The sequence below is a fragment of the Phocoena phocoena genome, chromosome X, assembly GCF_963924675.1.
Source record: "Phocoena phocoena chromosome X, mPhoPho1.1, whole genome shotgun sequence".
Lineage (NCBI taxonomy): Eukaryota > Metazoa > Chordata > Mammalia > Artiodactyla > Phocoenidae > Phocoena > Phocoena phocoena.
In genome coordinates this window covers 99,803,767-99,824,804 of record NC_089240.1, presented here as the reverse complement: position 1 = coordinate 99,824,804, position 21,038 = coordinate 99,803,767, and the positions used below count along the sequence as shown (strand labels likewise).

General features: G+C 41.9%; 1 protein-coding gene across 1 annotated transcript in view; it reads right to left on the bottom strand.

The window, feature by feature from the left end:
- The window catches only part of DOCK11 (dedicator of cytokinesis 11), a 197,898-nt gene that overhangs the window by 124,906 nt on the left and 51,954 nt on the right, over window positions 1–21,038 (bottom strand). Inside the window, exons 7-14 of the mRNA XM_065901242.1 lie at window positions 17,544–17,678; window positions 15,087–15,264; window positions 14,585–14,664; window positions 12,975–13,058; window positions 9,080–9,220; window positions 7,674–7,886; window positions 2,264–2,386; window positions 680–762 (exon numbers count right to left, since the gene is read on the bottom strand). Coding sequence (XP_065757314.1) covers window positions 680–762; window positions 2,264–2,386; window positions 7,674–7,886; window positions 9,080–9,220; window positions 12,975–13,058; window positions 14,585–14,664; window positions 15,087–15,264; window positions 17,544–17,678 — 1,037 coding nt within the window. The remainder of the gene's footprint in view (window positions 1–679; window positions 763–2,263; window positions 2,387–7,673; window positions 7,887–9,079; window positions 9,221–12,974; window positions 13,059–14,584; window positions 14,665–15,086; window positions 15,265–17,543; window positions 17,679–21,038) is intronic.

Here is a 21,038-nt window from a genome sequence, read left to right as displayed (position 1 = left end):
TGGAAAAAAATTCCATCACTTTAGCAAATAAGCTCTGCTTTAAAATGCAATAAAATTAAGTGGTGTCAGTCAGATCAGTAACCCAAGCCAAAGAAAATTTCCCTGAAGAAAGACATTTGAAAAAGTGAAAGGTCTTTGAGGCACAGCAAATTCTAAGAGAAAGAATTCTTATATCCTGTTACAGACTGAATGTTTGTATCGTTCCCCCAACCCGGCCCCATGCCGCCAAAGTTCATTTGTTGAAATCTAATCCCCAAGGTGATACTTGGAGGTAGGGCCTTTGGGAGGTGATTTGGTCATGAGGATGGAGACCTCATAAATGGGATTAGTGCCCTTATAAGAGGCCAGAGAGCTAGCCCGCCCTCGTTCCACCATGTGAGGATACAAGGAGAAGTTGGTTATCTAAAACCTGGAAGACAGTCCTCACCAGAACCCAACCATGCTGGCACCCTGATCTCGGAATTCTAACCTCTGGGTACGAAATAAATGTCTGTTGTTTAAGCCACCCAGTCTATAATAATTCATTATAGCAGTCCGAATGAACTGAGACACATCCCAAGTGTCCCAAGATGTAACTGGCTTGTCAGAAACAGACTTCCAAATGCTACTAGGAAAGACGACAGCCCTCAACTTTACATATGAGCGTGAATAGATGGGTCAGGATTATATTTGTACAAACCTGGCAGCCCAAGCAAAGGGCATTCTGTATTGTCCAAGGCGGCTACACACTTGCTTAGCTGTCCTGTGCACCTTCTGGGCTGTCTAAGGGCAGAAATAAGAAGACAAGATCATATTTGTTCAAACTACCAGGGACTCACCCAGAAAAATAACTGCCCCAACTCACTGATATAAAACATCAAAATCTAGGAAAACAATATATAGAAATAGCTGCAGGTAAAACACAACACACATCAGCCACCCACTTTTCAAGATGAAAGTATTTCCTAAAGGTTCTGTGTTTTCTCATCAACAAAGCCCTCATCGAGATATCACAAGACAGACAAAATAGATGTAGGGCATGTTTTGCACCAAAGACCACTACTGGGAAAATTTAAGCAGTTTTAATGTGTATTTCCTTTCACAACGTGAGCAGGCAGACACTCATCATTCTTGGGAGAAGTTTGTTCTAGGTACTGCTGACCTTTTTACTCCCAAGATAAAAGCCAAATGACCAAGAATCGATGCAATTAGTTTAGCGTGGGCAGGAATTGCTGTTTGCACAGGCACTGGGAGATGGCAAAGGAGATTAACTGCCTACAGAGTCTAAACAGGCTGTGAAAACGCTGGCTGTAAGCTCACCCCTAGGGATACAGAATGCTAGAGGCTTTTATCTATACTGTTCAGAGTTTCTTTTCCCACAAATTAGTCACAGGTCTCCTCAGCATCTCCCACTTAATAAACACTATTTGGACACACAGCTAAATGCTACATATAACAGATCGACTCTTATAAATACTCAGCAGCTGGAGTGCCGCTAGTGAACTGTGCCACAAATGCTTTCCCTCTCTGGGCCTCACTTTTCTCATTTATAAAATGAGACGAGAGAATTAGATCAATAATTTCCAAAAGTTTGGAATTCATGATCCAGAAATTTGGATGATTCTATGGGTCGCCGACTTTGAAGGCTGCCATTTAAAGCCCTTGGATGGTAAAAAAACAATCCCTGCCATTTCATACGCCAACATTTCAGGAAAGACAGACAGGTGTAATGTCTAAAAGGTAGGAAGGGCAAAAATCTCAGAATAAAGGACAGCCCTTCGAATAAAATACACTGAAGTTTCATGAATGGCTCGCTATCTTGTCTCTCTTTCCTCATTTCATCACAGATAGGAGTAAATTTGAGTACAGACTGGCATTTGGAAACTGCAGGACTGGGTCATTTTTATCCTCCCAGCTCTGACATTCTAAGCCTGTATTGCAGGGCTGGGAGTAAAGGAAGGGTAGCTATTGCCAAGGATACGGTATCAGTGAACAGGTGTTGCCTAAAAGCCTTTAGCTCTTACTTTGATAAACAAGCAAAAATCAGATCGTCATGTAAAAAGGACATAAAGGAAAAAGGGGAAAAGTCACGTTCAAGCCTTAGCATGCATACTCACATAGTAAACAACGTTTTCAGAAAATACCACATGCTGCGAGAACGTTGCGGGATTTTTTTGTTTTTTGTTTTCTTTTGGGAGGAATCATTGATGATACCATTTAAAATACCAATAAAAGGCAAATTCTACATCAGGCTGAAATGCTCACAAACGATCTTTATAAATACCTTTGCCGGGTCGGAATTTTTGATGTAGGGTTCCGCACAGTGCGTGATGTTTCCCTGGAGTACCTTTTCAATTCTTGCGACCAGGAAAATTTCAGGATGTGGATTCGTCACTGAGAAAATTCCCTGGAAAAAATTCCTTCCGTTAGACTTTTCTTGAATGTAACCTCATATATACAGTTGTTTGGTTAGTGATTCCTAGTGGTGTGTTTAGCACAGAATGTTGATTTTCAACGTAGGATCATGTCCAGGGCCCTGGCAATAGATAGCATTTCCTTTCATACAGCTTCATACAGTTTCCCAGGCTCCCAATGCTCCTTTCAAAATGGATTTTCTATTTTGTCACCAATTTCCCGTGTATTATTAGTCCACAAAGCACAGGTGTCACCCTGGCTGCTTAGCCTCTTGTGTTCGGCGGTGTTTGCGAGGTGCATCCTTAGGCCTTATCAGTACGGCGTGTATTGTTTGGCTTAAGCGGCATGTGCAAAAATAGCGTGCATTTCTGAAGTGGAACCGGATATGCATTTTTAAACGTAACTGCCTGTAACTCCAGGGCAATTCACTCACACTTAACTACTACTGATGGTAGCTAAGAAGGAAGAAAATACTTTACTGCTCTGTATAACATAAAAACTGAATCATCCTATAGAAACCATTCCTTTGTTGCAGTTAAAGAGCCCTGGTGCTCTCAGCGTAAAGGTAGAGGACAGAGGATCCGAAACTCCTTTTGTTCCCAAACACTTTATCTCAGGTACTAATGTAGATGCAACCCAAGTTCCATGAGTTTTCTTTGAGGGCATGTGGAACAAGCATATCATCTCCTGTTCCAGTTCAGCTCCTTCCAAATACAATGTCTTCCAAATAGCCTGTTAGTTGGTTATGTCCGTTGCTTAAAGAAGCACCACACAAATGAATTCAAGTGTAAAAATCCATCACTGGGACTCTACCAAGTTTTATTTTTCTGCTTGGTATATTACCAACTGTGTTAAGATAGTGTGTTCCAGTTTTCAAAGCATTTCAGACACGGTAGCTCATCTGTTCCAGAAAGAACCCTCTGAGGTAGACAGGAAAGGAGAGAAAACCGAGTGTAGGACGCTAAGTAATTCCCCCAAATCCAGCAGCTTCTAAGGGTCCCGGATTATGGCTGATTTAGCTTTGAGTTCCCAAGCAGCAAGCATGGAAGAAAGTGGTCAAAAACTGTTCGGGGAGTCAAATCTCCTGGGTTCAAATGCTGACCCCACCATTTATGGGTTTAGGCAAGTCGTATCCTCTCTACATCTCAGATTGCCCATCTATGAAATGAGGGATGATGAGAGTAAGAGCGCTTTCGTAATCTTCTTGAGTGGATTAAATGAAGTAATGCACATTAGGTACCTGGTTATTGCCAGAGTAACCCAAAGCGTCCCAATATCACAGAACATGATTTTTGGTTCTGCCAGGAGCGTGCTGCCCAGGCTGTGACATGCAGCTGGCAGACTGCTAGAGCGGCTCCCGCAGAAGGTATGCTGAGCAGTGCACCCTGAGTGCAATCTCATGCTTTCTGATTGTCACATGACTGTGCTACAGAGTTTTCGTGCACCATCTCCCTCAGTCTTCATAAAATCCCTTGAACGCAAGCACTACGATATACACATTTTACAAATTAAGAAACTGAGGCTTAGAGACGTTCACGCAGTAAGTGGGTGAAGATTGCAGCCAGGGCTTCCAGACGATACACAGCCTCTCAGCCTCTTGACCTAGGCTTCCAGCATCTCACGCGATACAGCTTGACGAGAACAGTAACACCAATTACTGCCATGGCTAACATTCACTGAGCGCCTATTGTTCCCCATGCCCAGTACTCCAGCTGTTCCCCCACACAGCCATTTCCCCACACTGATGCGAGCAATGAATATTATCATTTAAAAGGATTTGACAACTGATAAGAGGAAGCTGCTTTCACTCGTTTATCTGTTATCACTGTTACTACTGCTCTTAATAGCAGCCACGTCTTACTGAGCCAACTCGGCAGGCCTGGTACAGGGCCGAGTGCTTTCTAGGGACAGCACACGTTGTCTGAGCCTCACAGTCACCCTGGATGCAGGTACTGTGGTTACCTCCAGTTTACAGATGAGGATGCTGAGGCACAGAGATGCTCACTGTTCAAGTGACCAGGATTCCGGTCCAGGGGGAGACTCTCTGCGGCTGCTTCGCCTTTTGTCCCACCAGCTTCGAGCTCTCCCCCGTCCCCGGAACACAGAAGGGTAACCAGAGCGCACCCAGGAATCCTGCGTGGGCTGGGAGTCTGGCTCTTTAGGACAAGGCCTCTGGCCCTTCCCTCCTGTCCCACCAAGGAGGCATGGATGGGCCTGCCCCCGCCGGAGGGTGACTCTCACCCACTTCACTGCCCCCTCCCTCTAAAGAACGGGCCAGGTCCCCCCAGCCCAGTCCGCAGCACTTAGCCCCCAGAGCACGGCAGGGCATGTGACGGCAGAGTGCCCCTTTCCACTAGCACCCAACACCTGCTGCCCCCCGGCGGGGAGCCCACAAGCCACAGGTCAGTCTGGGGGACACGGGGGACTGAGCTCTGTCAGGGCATCTGGGAGTGAAGTAACTGATCACAGTGGCTGTTTGGCGGCAGGAAGGCAAAACTATTCAACGGACCCAGCTTCCTCCTTTTCCTGTGGTCACCTTGTTGCTCCAAGGAGCAGAATGGCCCGCCAGCCCCCACTGTCCACCAAGCCCTGGAGTGGCCTCTTTCTACAGATCATGCCACCCCTCGAACAGCCTTGGTGGAGGTGATGGGGTTGCCAGAGAGCCCTTTCCAGGAATGCTGGGGAACCAGGCTGTTTCCCCATCTCTAGGGTGACAGGGAAGCAGTGCAGTAGAGGGGGGAATGCTCCTCATCTCAGTAGCTCTGTGACCTTGAGTAAGCCACCTGACTGCTCTGTGCCTCAGTTTCCTCATCTATAAAATGGGAATAGGAATAGGACCTACCTACTTTACTGGGGGTGTGGCAAGGATTAAATGACTTTATACAGATAAAGTACCTAGAGAAATACGGGGAAAAAAATTGCTGAAAAAAATCTGATGCGCTGAGATTAGCGTTCAGATCTGCTAACATCCAGTCTCTCCCTACACAGTACTGCATCCTAGTCCTAAATGGGAGGAAGATGAAGAAAAAGCCTTCTTCAAAAGAAAATGTCCAAATATTGGAGCAAATGACCGCTTCCTGGTATCTTTAGTTGATCTGGAACAAGGGTGCAAAATGATAAAGCCATTTGAGGCCGCTGCCGATTCCTTTGAAGCCTCTCTCACGTCCCACATCTTCTATGCAGTCTTCTAAGGCAACTCCTGACCCTTGACCCCTCCTCACATTCCAAACTCCTCCACTCCCATTGTGTGATACACTTCAGCACTTAATTACATACTTCCTAATGTTGTTGACTGAGGCCTTTCAAACAGACCTAGGCTCAAATCCCACCTTCACCACTACCAGCCATGTCATGACGGGCAGCTTACTTAGCCTCCCTGATCAGCAGTTTCCTCATCTGCAAAACAGCAATAATTAGCCTATTTCACAAGACAATGGTGTTTACATGAGACACCAATGGAAAATTCTGGCACACAAGAGATATGCAAAAAATGCTGAATTTCTTCCTGACCTAGGTTATAGGTGGGATGACCCCTGAAACCACAATTTAAAACTTCTTGTATTGAACAGACAGACAGCTGAGCACATTGAACTAATGCAGCAAATACATCATTGGCTTAGAAGGACTTATTTGACACTGTGTGGAAAATTTTAAACATACAATTCAATAGCAGGTTCTCAAATACTTGTAATACTGTCTTGCTCAATCTCTCTTTTAGAGGCATAGGCCGTCATAGTGGAACGTTCAAGTATGTGACAACCACAGCCTGAGTAACAAACTAAGAGGATGTAAGGGAACGAGGAGCGACATGGGGAAAAACGACCACAGATCCACAGCCCAGAGGTGAGTGACAGCACGTGTCAAGGCCCCTACCATTGGGCAATCTGTATCAATGAGCATAATCTTTGACCCTGAAAACCCCAATGCTTGAAATTTATTCTAAGGAGATAATTCAACAAGTGAGCAAACACATAAGCACAAGGATGCAATAATGCAGTGTTCTTTATGATATCCCCAAATTAGAGATATCCTAATGAGCTAAATCAGTGGAATAACGGATTAGCCTTTAATAAGAATGTGACTGATCCAGGTAGTGATACAGGGTGATAAACAGGATGCTGAGTAAATACAGTAGGTATAAAACAGCACAACTATGATACAGTCTGTATAAGAGTATACACAACGTGTATGTGTTTATATATACACAACAGAGACATCTACAAAGATGTTTGCCAAAATGTTAATAGTTATCGTCTATAGGTGCTGATTTTTACTTTCTTCCTTATTACTTTTTGTATTGTTCGAATTTTCTACGTGATAATGTATTTATTTTTACAATCAGAAGAAAAAGGAACATTTTTATTTAGGGTAAAAGAAATCTCATTACAATGCGAGCTGCTTTGTTCTGCTTCTTCCCACTTTAATTCTCTGCCACACTCCAGTTTCCTTTCAGTTGCAAAAGTCTAGAAGGCAGACCATCAATTCTGCTCTGCCTAACCTCTTATGGCGTCCAGTCTGGTCAGAGGTCAAAATGCCACGGAACTGTTAGGCTCCTTCCAAAGGGCATTCTTTGCCTCAGATAGGATAGGGGAGCGTAGCATTACAGCTGTGACACAAGAACTCCTTGAATAAAGAGAGTTTATGCTCCATTAAAACTACCTACTCAGGGGCTTCCTTGGTGGCGCAGTGGTTGAGAGTCCGCCTGCCGACGCAGGGGACACAGGTTCGTGCCCCGGTCTGGGAAGATCCCACATGCCACGGAGCAGCTGGGCCCGTGAGCCATGGCTGCTGAGCCTGCGCGTCCGGAGCCTGTGCTCCGCAACGGGAGAGGCCACAACAGTGAGAGGCCCGCGTACCGCAAAAAAAAAAAAAAAAAAAAAAAAAAACCTACCTACTCAGAATGGGAATGGGAGTTAGGAAGGGAAGGTTATTGTAGGGTCAACTTTTTCTTCAAAGAAACGAGTCTTACAGGTACTTATTGCCTTGCTCAAAAGTATGCGCAGGGGTACAGGGGTGTGTCTGTGTCATCTGCATTCCATCTCACAAAATACTTCCTTTGAGATTCACATCACGGTCTCACTTCACCAGTGTATTATTAGCATATTTGCTGGTTTCCTTTTTTTCCCCTCCAACTTCAGTCACCAGAAAAACATCTATACACAGACCCTACAAGAGATGGAATGCCCATGAAAACACTGGCCTGAAACTACGAAGGGACCCAAGGGTGTTTCTGTTTCTTACTCTGAATGCGCTGCCAAGGCTAAAAGATCATTCCTTACCTGCCTTATGTAGCGTAACTGAGATTCAGCAATTCCATGAATGAAAGACTCCGGTGAAGAACCTCTTGAGTTTCCATCACTAGCCAGTTGGGTTGAAGGGCTCCACAGCATTTCACGGACAGATGCGGGATTCAGGTCTACGTGGAAGTCAGCTGAAATCTTACAATTGTTCTTCACATCAAATAAGGCAAGATTTATAAAAAAGGGTTCAACCTGGGAATGAAAACCATTACGTTTTTAAACTATGACTTTTATTTTAGGTGGGGTGGGGGGAGGGACACAAATTACAAAATAATTTTTTTTTAATTCCTCTGAGTTCAACATTTAGCTAAAATTGCATTGTGGCTCATTTGCATGTAAGAAAGAGCGTTCTAAATAACAGACTATGAAGTTTTAACTTCCGTCAGGTATAATTTCACAAGTTATAAATTTTTTAAAATGATGCGTAGAAATCAGAAGCCACATTTAAAGAACTTCAACTGTTCTATGAATAAATTTTAATTCTCCATAGGCTTATTGAAATTACCCCAAAATAATGCCGGTATTACAGAGCAGAAATAAATCTTCCCTTTTGCTATGTTACAGCTTATTGGATTATACATTTAATAAGAGCTAATATCAGTGAACATCCAATTACTTGACAAAAGCTTTGCTCCATCAGCAATTTTGGAAGACATGATTCCTCTCCACAGATGGCATTTGAAAGCTGGTCACAAAGAGAAATTTCAGGCCAGATGGCATACAGATTAACCCTTTACACACCGAAAGTCTGCTAGTGCATCTCAGCTACTTTCTTAGAGAATAAATCATCACTGTGGATATTTCTCAAAGACAAAGTAGAACCCCCAAAAAGATGAACATAAAATGCAGTCTCTTTGGCGATTTTACATTCATAGTTTCAAGTATTCCTAAGCAGCTCAAATGACGTGTGACAGCTAATAATTAGAATTTTCTGTGAAGAACAGAACGAATTTACCCTATGAGAATAGTGGGTGAGGTGGAGCTGACTGCACAGCATCTGTGTTCCTCCATGGCTTTGGTGTTGCTTACTCATGGCTATGAGTCAATTTCACAGAAGTCATATTCTCTGGTAGAATTTACAAATTTGAGGACTTTCCACGCTCTGAGACATGTCCCTCTTGAATGTAAAGAGCCTACCTACTCTACCTGCTATTTTGAATAGGTAAGACTTTCATGAGTCCTCTCAAGATGAAAACACATTCCTATTCTGGCAAAAGAAAGACATGTATGGAATTCTTCCATGTCAAACTTATCGTAACATGTAGCAATGGAATTTGCATGCAGTAAATTAGTTCTCAGAACAAAATTAAAAATCTTAAAAAAATAAGGAAGAAGTTTCCTTAATGCACTGGTTTAATGGAGGTAGAAGGAAAATTCATACATACGTTTGTGGGTGGTCCTTTTGCATTGTCTCCAACTTGACCCAAGATATTGAACGTTAGATCATGGCAATTTACCAGGAAACGTTTATTGCACTTTTCCTCAAATGGCTTTATATCAGGTTCAATTCCAGAAAAGTCCAACCTCTACAAAATACGTAATATGAATCATTTCCCCCCAAAATAGATATTATATGAATATAGATCTATGCGTAAAAATTGCAAAATCCAACAGTTCTCTGTCCATTCTTCATTTGAACTCTTATTTTTTTAATTCAACAAGGCTTTGTAGAGCTCCTTTATAGTAAGGTTCAAACACAGATAGAGAGAAATCCCGACCTCACCCTCCACCCCACTCCTCTGACTTCATCTCCTATCCTCCCCCCGACCTCTGTTCAGTCCCATTGGCCTCCTTGGTTATTTCTCCAGCACACCAAGTATAATCCCACCTCAGGACCTTTGCACTTGGTGTTCTGTAAGGAACCCTCTTCCTCCAAGATAACTGCAAGGCTTATTTACCAGGGTGAGCCTCACCAGCGTGAGGCTTCATTTCATTCAAGTGTCCAATCAATTGGCATTTCCACAGAAAGACCTTCCTTAATTCCCTATATAAAACTACATACTGGGCTTCCCTGGTGGCGCAGTGGTTGAGAGTCCGCCTGCCGATGCAGGGGACACGGGTTCGTGCCCCGGTCTGGGAAGATCCCACATGCCGCGGAGCGGCTGGGCCCGTGAGCCATGGCCGCTGAGCCTGCGCGTCCGGAGCCTGTGCTCCGCAACGGGAGAGGCCACAACAGTGAGAGGCCCGCGTACCGCAAAAAATAAATAAATAAATTTTTTAAAAAAATAAAAAAGGATATTGGGAGTCAAAGAATTCCTCTCACAGAATCCTCCTCCTCAGCTCACACGGCTCAGGAGATCTGAGTTCATCTGTTCATTCTAATGGTCTGAACGGACTCACATTCTGTGCACAAATGGGAGGACTATACTTTCGAGAAGACCAGAGACAGGGTAGATGGGAAATGACTGGATGAATCCGAGCAGAATACACTGCCAGTATGGAAAACTCAAGCCAAGAAACATAAGAATTTTTCTCAATTGCCTGAGTATTTCAAGCCAAAACAGGTATTGTGACTGAAGAGTCTTGGATAATTATAGCTGTTCTGACCCTGCCTACATCACTGACAAAATTCTCCTTCAAAGGGCCTAAAATATAATATTCGTACCTGAAAGCACGATTTTCCCCCCAGAGTCTATTTATCTACAAATGTGTGGGACTAGACAGCTCCCTCTTGAACACTTATCTATCCGTGGAGCCAGCGGAGGCAAGTCATTGCCATGGAGATCAATTCTAATTTCCGCCCATTTATCTGCTCTCCTTTCTAGCTCACTCAGACGGTGGAATGTGAAGAGAAGCTGGACTAAACGCCCCCAGCCCCCAAATCCTTTCCCTTCTGAGGCCTAAGAGTACAAATGTTGGGACATATGGCCATCCTCAGTAGTTCAAAGTTGGAGCCACCCCCTTCAGTCAGTGTTTCTTTTCTTTTGTTTTTTGTGTTTTTTTTAATTTTTTGTCTGCCTCTTCTTTGGGGGATGCTTATTAGGCGTGTACATTTTTTATTTTTTTGGCCGTGCCACTTGGAATGTGGGATCTTAGTTCCCCAACGAGGGATCGAACCCGTGCCCCCTGCACTGGAAACATGGAGTCTTAACCACTGGACCGCCAGGGAATTCCCCAGTGCTTCTTTATTCTCTATGGTCAGTGGAAGAAAACACGTCTCTAAACACTGAACTCTGGCCAAAAGTGACAGCCGATATTATAGGATGACACTGCCTACCTAGAAAAGTACTCGACACACACAACCTAGATTTCTCTGTAGTGAAACTGCCTTCCATAACCAACACTGAAGTCAATTTTCTGTCAAACTTTCATTGCAACTGTGAATTTTTCTCTCACTGTAGCTCACTGATAAACAACTCAAACATAAAATCAGTTCAGTTCCATGACCACAAAAACACTACACCACAGATTTTTTTAAAGACACTAGATTGAGTTTCAACCACAGTCAATTGGCTTCTTTGTATACAATCAAAGAGTCTGACATGTTCAATTAGAGCCCAATCATGCTGATGAGGGGTGGGATCAAAGGCTCAGACATGCTTGGAATGAGTAAATTTCTGAATGAGTATCTTAGAACTAACATTCCCAAGGCCTGCTATACCCCTTTTTGTTTTAATTCATACAACTTACGCAAATAATATAGTAGTGCTATGGAGAAAAAGGGAGAGAACGTTTAAAACAAATTTTCCCCAGATAATTTTATTTTCTCATGTGGTATTTTATTAAGGAAAAACTTTTGCATTATTTACAGACTATATACTTTTTCCATTTCAGACTAAAAACTTTTAGTTAGAAAACTGTATGAAGTGGGGGCTTCCCTGGCGGCGGAGTGGTTAAGAATCCGCCTGCCAGTGCAGGGGACACGGGTTCGAGCCCTGGTCCGGGAAGATCCCACATGCCGCGGAGCAACTAAGCCTGTGGCACACAACTACCGAGCCTGCGCTCTAGAGCCCACGAGCCACAACTACTGAGACCACGTGCCACAACTACTGAAGCCCACGCGCCTAGCGCCCGTGCTCCGCAACAAGAGAAGCCACCGCAATGAGAAGCCCGTGCACCACAACGAAGAGCAGCCCCCGCTCGCTAAGAGAAGCCACCGCAATGAGAAGCCCGTGCACCACAACAAAGAGTAGCGCCAGCTCACCGCAACCAGAGAAAGCCCTCGCGCAGCAACGAAGACCCAATGCAGCCAAAAATAAATAAATAAATTTATTAAAATAAATCAGAGGAGGCTCCTCTTTAAAAAAAAAAAAGAAAACTGTATGAAGCAAAAAGAAATGAAAACAAGATCAGTCTTCCCCAAATTATTTTATATTGTACTGACATATTTTCACTGAGGAAAAAACTGTAATGCTTATATAATGCGTACTTTTCTATTAAAAAAATCCCACAGATTTTAATTAGAAATCTCATGTAGAAAAATTGAAAAGAAAACCAAAACACTCATCTTCCCTCAAATAATTTCATTTTCTTGTGAAACAGTTTCCATTAGGAAAAATATTTGTAATATTTATACACTGCAGAATTTTTCCATTTTAAAAACTCAGCAATTTAATTAGAAAATATGATGGAATTACCTAAATGGGAAAAGAATATGAAAAAGAATAGATACATGTATATGTATAACTGAATCACTGTGCTATATACCTGAAACTAACACATTATTAATCAATTATATGCCAATATAAAATTAAAAATTTTTAAAGAGGTAAAAAAAAATCATGGAATTAAATATTAACTACCTATATATCTTAGTACAAAAAGTGCCTCACTCTCATGAAAGAGATTAGAATACACATGTGCACATAAATCTGCCCCTCCCTGCACCGCTTTCCAGTTAAAGTGAGATACATGAAAATTATCCCAGTTCTACAGGCCTACATCAAAAGTGGAAAATAAACACGTCTCATATGACTCGGTGTTCCTTACACTGTAGATATTCACTGCTACTGGATCACAATTGTATTTAATGGGTTAAAAGCACTGAAACCATTGTTAAGGACTCTTTAATTTATCCATTTTGAGGAGTGAGATGAAGTGAAAAGAATATAAAGAACTGAGAGAAAAAAATATATATATATATATGTTGTCCCAAACTATTTGTATATACGCTAGCCCTCTTAGTGAAGTTAGCTGTTAAGCTACTTGTTCAAAGTAAGCAAGACAAGTATAAAGCAATAGATATGTCCAGTAGTGCAAAAATCAGTGACTTCAACATTTCAGACATTGTTTACCTGAATAAGCAACTATTCTAGGATTAAAGAAATGTATCATTAATACCTGAACTTCCGAGTCAAAAGAAAAGAGGTTCTGTCTTCCATCTCCTCTACTGAGTTTGTTCAGCTGTTCAGTTTCTCTTCCATACTAAAATTAAAACAAACATATATATATAAACACACACACACAAACACGAAACATTACTTCATTTCCGTCAAAACAGTATTAGATGCCATTTAATTATCTAGTTTATGTGAAACTAGCAATCTGCCACAGCTTCAAAAATATACTATTCTTGGGCTTCCCTGGTGGCGCAGTGGTTGAGAGTCCGCCTGCCGATGCAGGGAACACGGGTTCGTGCCCCGGTCCGGGAAGATCCCACATGCCGCGGAGCGGCCGGGCCCGTGAGCCGTGGCCGCTGAGCCTGCGCATCCGGAGCCTGTGCTCCACAATGGGAGAGGCCACAACAGTGAGAGGCCTGCGTACCGCAAAAAAAAAAAAAAAAAAAAAAAAAAAAAATATATATATATATATATATATATATACACTATTCTCCATTTCCAATCACTTAAGGTGGATAAAGAATGCTTGCTGGGCAGAGAGTCACAGTCACCATGACCCATAAATAAGCTATAGATCAGCTTCTTATACTTTCTATATGCCTTTTATAATACCAAGAATACTGTTCAACCCATAGTACAAAAAAGAAATACAAGAGACTTTGGATGTAAAAGAGAATAAACGAGAGAAAACATTATCTTTTATATATCCATGGTGCTAGCCATGGAATATTATACACAATTCTGATTCCATCACTTTAGGAAAAACATAATGGGCTCTACGGTCTGGAATGACAAAGGCTCAGAGGGGATACATTAAAATCTACAGGGGATCATGAGTGTGTTCCTAAATTTTGGAAAACAGCTTTGAAGCTTAAGAGAACGCTAAATTTCAAATAGAAAAAAGTAACATCTAAACCTGTGTAACTTAATAGTTCAGGAAGAGGAATAAAGTAAAAATATAAATAGGTTTGGCAAGGATTTAAATGAAGAAATGGGTCATAACCTCCTAATCTATTATAGTAGAGAGTCCACAGAGTAATAATATATGTAACCTACTAAGATAGGTATGATAATCACCTCTACACTTTCAAAACTGGCTCCCTTCAAACACCAAAGAGCAGAGTAACTAACACAAACGCTGTCTGTTAACCAAAATCTTTATCTGATGAAATTATTCATATACATATACATAGGCAGCCACATATAGAAAGACTATGATTTTCATACAAAATTAACATATACAAATCATTAGATTGAATATCACGTTCAATCTTCATCAAGAGCCCCTTGAATGAAGCATAGTTAGTGTATGAATGGCATACAGTAACTGAACTGAATAAGAAGTAGCAGATAAAATCAATAAAGTCACTAAAGTCTAGAAGTACTTCTTGGCATCTAGGAAAACAAATAACATTTTCCAAACTGTTAGTTGGCACTTACAGGTCCAGCTTTAGGAGTGTAACTTTTCTTTTACCATCTCTACCTGTTTCACTCATTTGTTGTGGTTTTTAACTTAGAAATGACATTGCCACATGGAATCCAGCATTCAAACTTTAATAGCTAATCCTGCATTGTCTCAGTCGAAGGCAAGTTGCCATCAGAAAGATGTACCTTCATCAGTTCCGGATGCATGCTCCGTTCCAAACTGGCCATGATGTTCTCGGCTTTTCCTTGGCTGCTAGTTTCATCATCTGCGAATTCATTAAAAGCAGATGTTCTAAACCATGCAGACCATTACTAATCACCTAAGCGGAATATCCTAACTATCTCTCTCTCCCACCCCAACCTCTCCTACTAGATTTATTGCAAAGAATTTTGATTATGAAAGCAAAGGGAAAACTCTAATGGGCTTTTGAAAATCTGCCATGAATTCCCTATCTGTTTCAGTCTGGTTATATTTCATATGTCAGAGCCCATGTAGCATATCAACTCTTAAAAAAAAAAAGAAAGAAAGAAAGAAAAGAAAACCCTATCAACCTCCGTAGTCACTTTTAATGAAGAAGTAGGTCAACCTTCAAGATTAAGAGTTCTATATTCACTCTACACAAAGGACATTCCCATGGATTCAAGACAAGGGCTTTACCTCAATAATGAATCATTTAAAAATTCTGACCTTGTGCTGTCTCTACCGTCTCCTTTTTCTCTTGCACTAAACTGTCGGTATTGATCTGAATAATCTTTTTCAAAGTTATCAACCATTCCTCCATTTCCTGCTCAGTTTCAGCAGCCAGATAATGGCTATACTTATCTAACATCTTGAGTTCGAAAGCATGACGGCGCATTTTGGGGCACTGGAGGGGGGGGAAAAAAAGACGTGTTCAGTTAGTTTAGTTGCCCTTTTAATATTAGATTTCATTAGTTTATTTACCTTTATCTCAGCTCAGCACATATGTACGTCAATACTTCCATGAAAGAACTGCTTCTTTCAACAAGGAATAGAAATTCCAAGACGACGAATGGCCACGTCAAACACCTTATTTATCCCCCTCAGTACTGAGCACAGCAGTATATGCACAAAGTTGGCATAAAATACTACACGTTGAGTGAGAAGTATCATTTAAGGCCTTCTGACATCCTCCACATTTGGATAATCAAACTACCACCATAAAAATAAGCAAATGTTTTACTATTTCCACCCCGCTTTAAGTTTTCCCGGCATATTCACAGATTTTCAAAATCAGCCCTTAAAAACAAGCTTAAATGTGACCTGAAATAAACCTGGCACTTGCTTTATATCACACCATAAAATGCAATATCACTATCTGATTCACTCTGCCATGGAGAATATGAAATGCATCACAGTAGCATAAAAGAAGACTGTAGTTGGTTCATATTAGATTGTGGCTCTCCATATAAATGATGGAAATGGCCCAGGCTGAATGCTAGCATACAAGGAAAATAAAAGCCTCTTCCTTTCCTCAAACACGATGACACCTCTTTTATATTACCACCTTCTCTGTCATGACAAAAGAAACGACACACTCTCCCCCGCTCCCAAATACCTCAGCCTTAATTTCAAGAAAGGCTCATGAATCAATAATTTTCCAGTGCATGGTCATCATTCAAGAAGGAACCAAGGAAAGTTCCTCCTCATCTTCAAAGCACAGTAAAGAATGAAATGAAACTGCTGTAGCAAGTCATAAAGATTTATATATTTGAGAATATTTGGGAGGAGGGAATCGTAAATAGAGGAGCACCAGAAAAGGAGGTCAGTCCGGACTAGAGCTAATTGAGAAAATCTGGGAATTGTATGCGCCTTCTCTCAGTAGATAAGAAAGCTGTCACATTTATATATATATAAAAGAAGGCAACTTCTATTCACATAGATCTTTATATCTTTCATATTTTATGTTTTAAAGTGTGTCTTCACTTGCTCCTCAAGACAATCTCATTTGATAAAGCGAGTAGATATTGTTAATCCCACTTTACAGTTCTGAAAACTAAGATTCAGGTAGGCTGAGGGTGTTGAAGCAACACCTCCTGCCTTCCACTCAATGCAGTGCTCCTTCTTGTCGACCAGGCCACCCCGGCTCCGTAGTAATGGCTCCTATCACACGGTCAATCAACTTCCTATTTAATCATCTCTCTGCCCTCTGCTTCCCACCCCATCCACGCTAACCCTAATGTCCCTGCCTCCTCAAGTAACTCAAATCAGCAAACATTTGCTAAGCCCCTACTGTATGTACAACTCTGCTAATCACTATAAGGGACCCAGACGTGAATATGACATGGTCCCTGTAAGCCAAAAAGGAACGCACAGAGCTAAGTACAGTGGTAGCACAGGGGAGGTGGAGCTTAATTCCATGAGGGTGAAGAAGAACACAAAAAATGTTTCATGCCACAAGTCCCATTTGAGCCAAGTCTTAACAGATAAGATTCAAACAGGAACAGAAGGGGAAGTATATGCCAAGCAGAGAAGCAAATGTAAGAAAGGCACATAGGCGTGAAACTCAGTGGAGTGCTTAGCCTGGCGTGACTAGAGCACAGAATGTGTATGGGGATGCCAGGGGATGGGGTTAGTAAGGTCAAATCACTGCGGGCCTGCAATGCCCTGGTAAGAGATTTCGAGCTCACTCTGCAAGACAATAAATCAAGAGCCAAAAGGTTTTTTGTTTCTGTTTTTTTTAACATCTTTACTGGAGTATAATCGCTTTACAATGGTGTGTTCGTTTCTGCTTTATAACAGAGTGAATCAGTTATACATATACATATGTTCCCATATCTCTTCCCTCTTGCGTCTCCCTCCCACCCACCCTACCTATCCCAGTGAAGGACCCCATCCACGTCTTAGGAAGCCGGATGACACATCAGAAGGCAGGAAGGTGAGACTCTAGGCAAGACAAGATAAAAGGGGGAACCAGAGGAAGACAGTGAGAATGGAAAGAAGGTAAGAGATTCAAGAGGCACCCTGGAGCAGACTCCAAAGGACTGGGTAAACACTTGAATAGTGGCACAGAGGGAGAGTGGGAACTCTGAAGAGGATTCTGAATTGCTAGTTTTGGTGGATGCAGATGTCATTAACCAAGGCAGAAAAATACTGAGGTTCTTAAAAGTTGATCAATAACCCTACCTGAACAACATCAATGCAGGCATCCAAGTAGATGCAACCTTTAGATTCTTTTGAATTTTTCTCATCTTTATAGGAATTGAGAATATACGAACCATCAGGAAGCTGAGTTAAGTAAAAATACCGTCTCTTGAACACCTATGGGGGAAAAAACAGCAGTGACACATTTGTTATGTATACATTGCATTTGAACAAAAAACCTTCAAGGGCTTGCCACACGCATTATATCTGGACAATCTTCAGACAACTTGGGGAAGTCATTAGGAATTACCATTATCTTGATTTTGTTTTAAGATGGAGAGCTTGAAGTCAAGTGGTTTACGCTCAGTCAAGTATCTGGAGAAGTTTTAACACTTTAAAGTTCATAAAGCAGTTTTGTATCTGAATCACTATCCATTTCGCTACAGCATCCTTCTCCTGTTTAATTGCAAACCATGACTGGATTCTTATAATTTCGTTCACCTCACCACAAATCTAAGGGTGTGTATATACATACACACACACACACACACCCCCTCTATCACATAGTTACTTATCACCTGCACATCTTATTGCACTCACCTATGCTGCTCCAGTGTCCCCACTGCCGAGAGTCCAGCTTATAACACACCCACAGGGAAATACTGAGAGCAGTGAGATGCCACCAGTTGCTGTTCAGCGCCCTGTATGCTGAGATTTGAGTCCAAAGGCCCAATGTGATTGGGCCACGCGTTTGAAATTAGGGATTCACAACAGTTAAGGAGTAGCCTGTTGCTACAACTCACAGCGAAGCCCACAGCAATGGGGAAAAGGAGGAAAAGACAGCCTGATTCATTTATTCTGCCCCTCTACTCTCCCTTAAAAGACTCTTGGACCTGATGAAGGAAGTGGAAAAAGGGTTAGGGTTAGGATTCAGAGCTCTCTGATGAATCTATGCTTCTTTCAGTAAGCCACAGACTGCAAGCTGTGTTCAGCATTTGTTATAGTAAAATTCCCCTGGTTAAGAGATCTAAAATCATTTCAGGGCGGGAATGGGAAGACAGACTAGGAAATAGCCTCTTGGTGATCATATTGAAGAAATGCATTCCTATGCATCTTGTCTTACTCACAGAAGTCAGCTTTTTTTTTTTTTTTTTTTTTTTTTATGCGTTACGCGGGCCTCTCACTGTTGTGGCCTCTCCCGTTGCGGAGGACAGGCTCCGGACGCGGAGGCTCAGCGGCCATGGCTCACGGGCCCAGCCGCTCCGCGGCATGTGGGATCTTCCCAGACCGGGGCACGAACCCGTGTCCCCTGCATCGGCAGGCGGACTCTCAACCACTGCGCCACCAGGGAAGCCCCAGAAGTCAGCTTTAAGACCTAAGCTAGCCATTTTCAATCACCCATCTGATAATCCAGTATGACCTCTGACTATTTTAAGAACTTTAATTATGGAAAGAGTATTATTTGGCAAGATTATTCTTGAAAACTACTTAACTCCTGGCAGAGTATCTCAGATATCAACAATTCATCTCTCCATGGCATAAGAGTAAGCAAAATATAGAAACAGGTTAAGGGGCATTTCTTTTAAGGAAAACCAGTAAAAAGAAATCATACGCTTGTAGTTATTTTTGACTTGTGCAAATATCACTGATCTTAGAATGAATGACAAAAATATACCAGTGTGGGCCTCCCTGGTGGCACAGTGGTTGGGAGTCCGCCTGCCGATGCAGGGGACACGGGTTCGTGCCCCGGTCCGGGAGGATCCCACATGCCGCAGAGCGGCTGGGCCCGTGAGCCATGGCCGCTGAGCCTGAGCGTCCAGAGCCTGTGCTCCGCTACGGGAGAGGCCACAACAGTGAGAGGCCCGCGTACCACACACACACAAAAAAAATATATACCAGTGTGAGAAACACCCTAACAGGTTAGACTGGTAAATGCTTACTGCTTCTATTTCAGGGAGGGGCCCTGTGGGCTATATGGCATCAACAGAAAGAAGTCCAAGTAGAAAATACCACTTTGTTTTTCAATGCCTATCAGGTAAATATTACTGCATCAGTATACAAAGGCACAGAAAGTGTGTGTGTGTGTGTGTGTGTGTGTGTGTGATCTCATTTTACCCACATTTAAGTTTACTGCAACTATAATGCAGAAATCTAGATTCATATATGAGGAAAATGTTAATCATAACGGTGATCATATATATATGTGTATATATATTTATGTTTGCTTATTTTCATGACAGTGGTTCATAGCTGTTATTAAATTGATGGAACCAGAAGACCTAAAATGACATAATGAGCTGATTTCAAATGAACAAAACACCACTTTTTAGAAGTTATCACAACACTTATGTATGACAAAAATTAAAATACATTTTCCAGGCAAAAGTTAACATAAAAAAAATTACAACCAGATTAGAATCTGAACCATGATCAAATCTAAAACTCAAAGTTCATAGATTCAGTGGCACAGTCTGTAGACTCCATTGGCACAGTCCTTAGCCAGCAACAGAGGAAGGGAAAACACAGAGCAAAACATCTGTGGCACAGAGTCAAATTATAGCCTGCAACATTTTTTTATGTACAGCTCCCTCACCAAGCAAAGATGTTTTGTGGCAGCCGCCATTGCCAGTATTAGCAAAGCACGATCATCACAATAGAGATGGAAAGGGATCTGAAATTACAGTAAATCACTTCCTGTAACACTGCAATTATGTCTAAATGTGACACTGAGGTAAGGCAGCTCGTGAATCTGGGGAGAGAGCAGATGCCTGAAAGTCATACGATCTTGATTCTCACCCAGCATTCCTGCTCCCCAGCAGCGAAACTGTCCTCAAGACTCGGCTTCTCTCTTTCCTCACTTGTAAAATGATGGGATCAGATCAAATGATCTGTAAGATCCTCTTTTTTTTTCATGATCTACAAATAATTTTATTGAAAATGAACAAATAACACAGCAGCCTTCCCAGCTGGGGGCCACACTCCCCAAGCGATTTCCTACAGGCTTAAAGCACTCAGTTTTCACAGTAAGGACATTTTTTAAAAAATCATTTCTAGAGACGGCAGACTCTGCCCCAACGACAGATCTGTAAGATCTCGAAGACGTCTTCTCATTCTAATATTCTATGATATATGTTGGGTTTCCACTTCCGGGAAGCTTTTAAGGTACTTTTCAAAGAAGAAAGGGGTATCCTAAATCTCATATGGAACCAAAAAGGGAAGTCAGAAACAGGGCTTTTTTTAATGTTGCTATTCAGGGTACCGGTCTACGTTGTTTTTTTCCATTTCGAAAAGAAGACAGCTGTTAAAATAATGACTATATAGAACAGTGGTAATTACCCTATATCATACCTTTCATCTGAAGGCCTCAAGTCCTTTGTAACCAAGAGCTAATTCTTTTAATGTCACTTGACGATAAGCATTATTACCCACATTTTACCTAACAGCAAACTGAGAGACCGAGACCTCACTCAAGTTCACACAGACAAGTCGATGGCAGAACTGGAATCAGAATCATAGGACGATGACAAAGAGAATCTT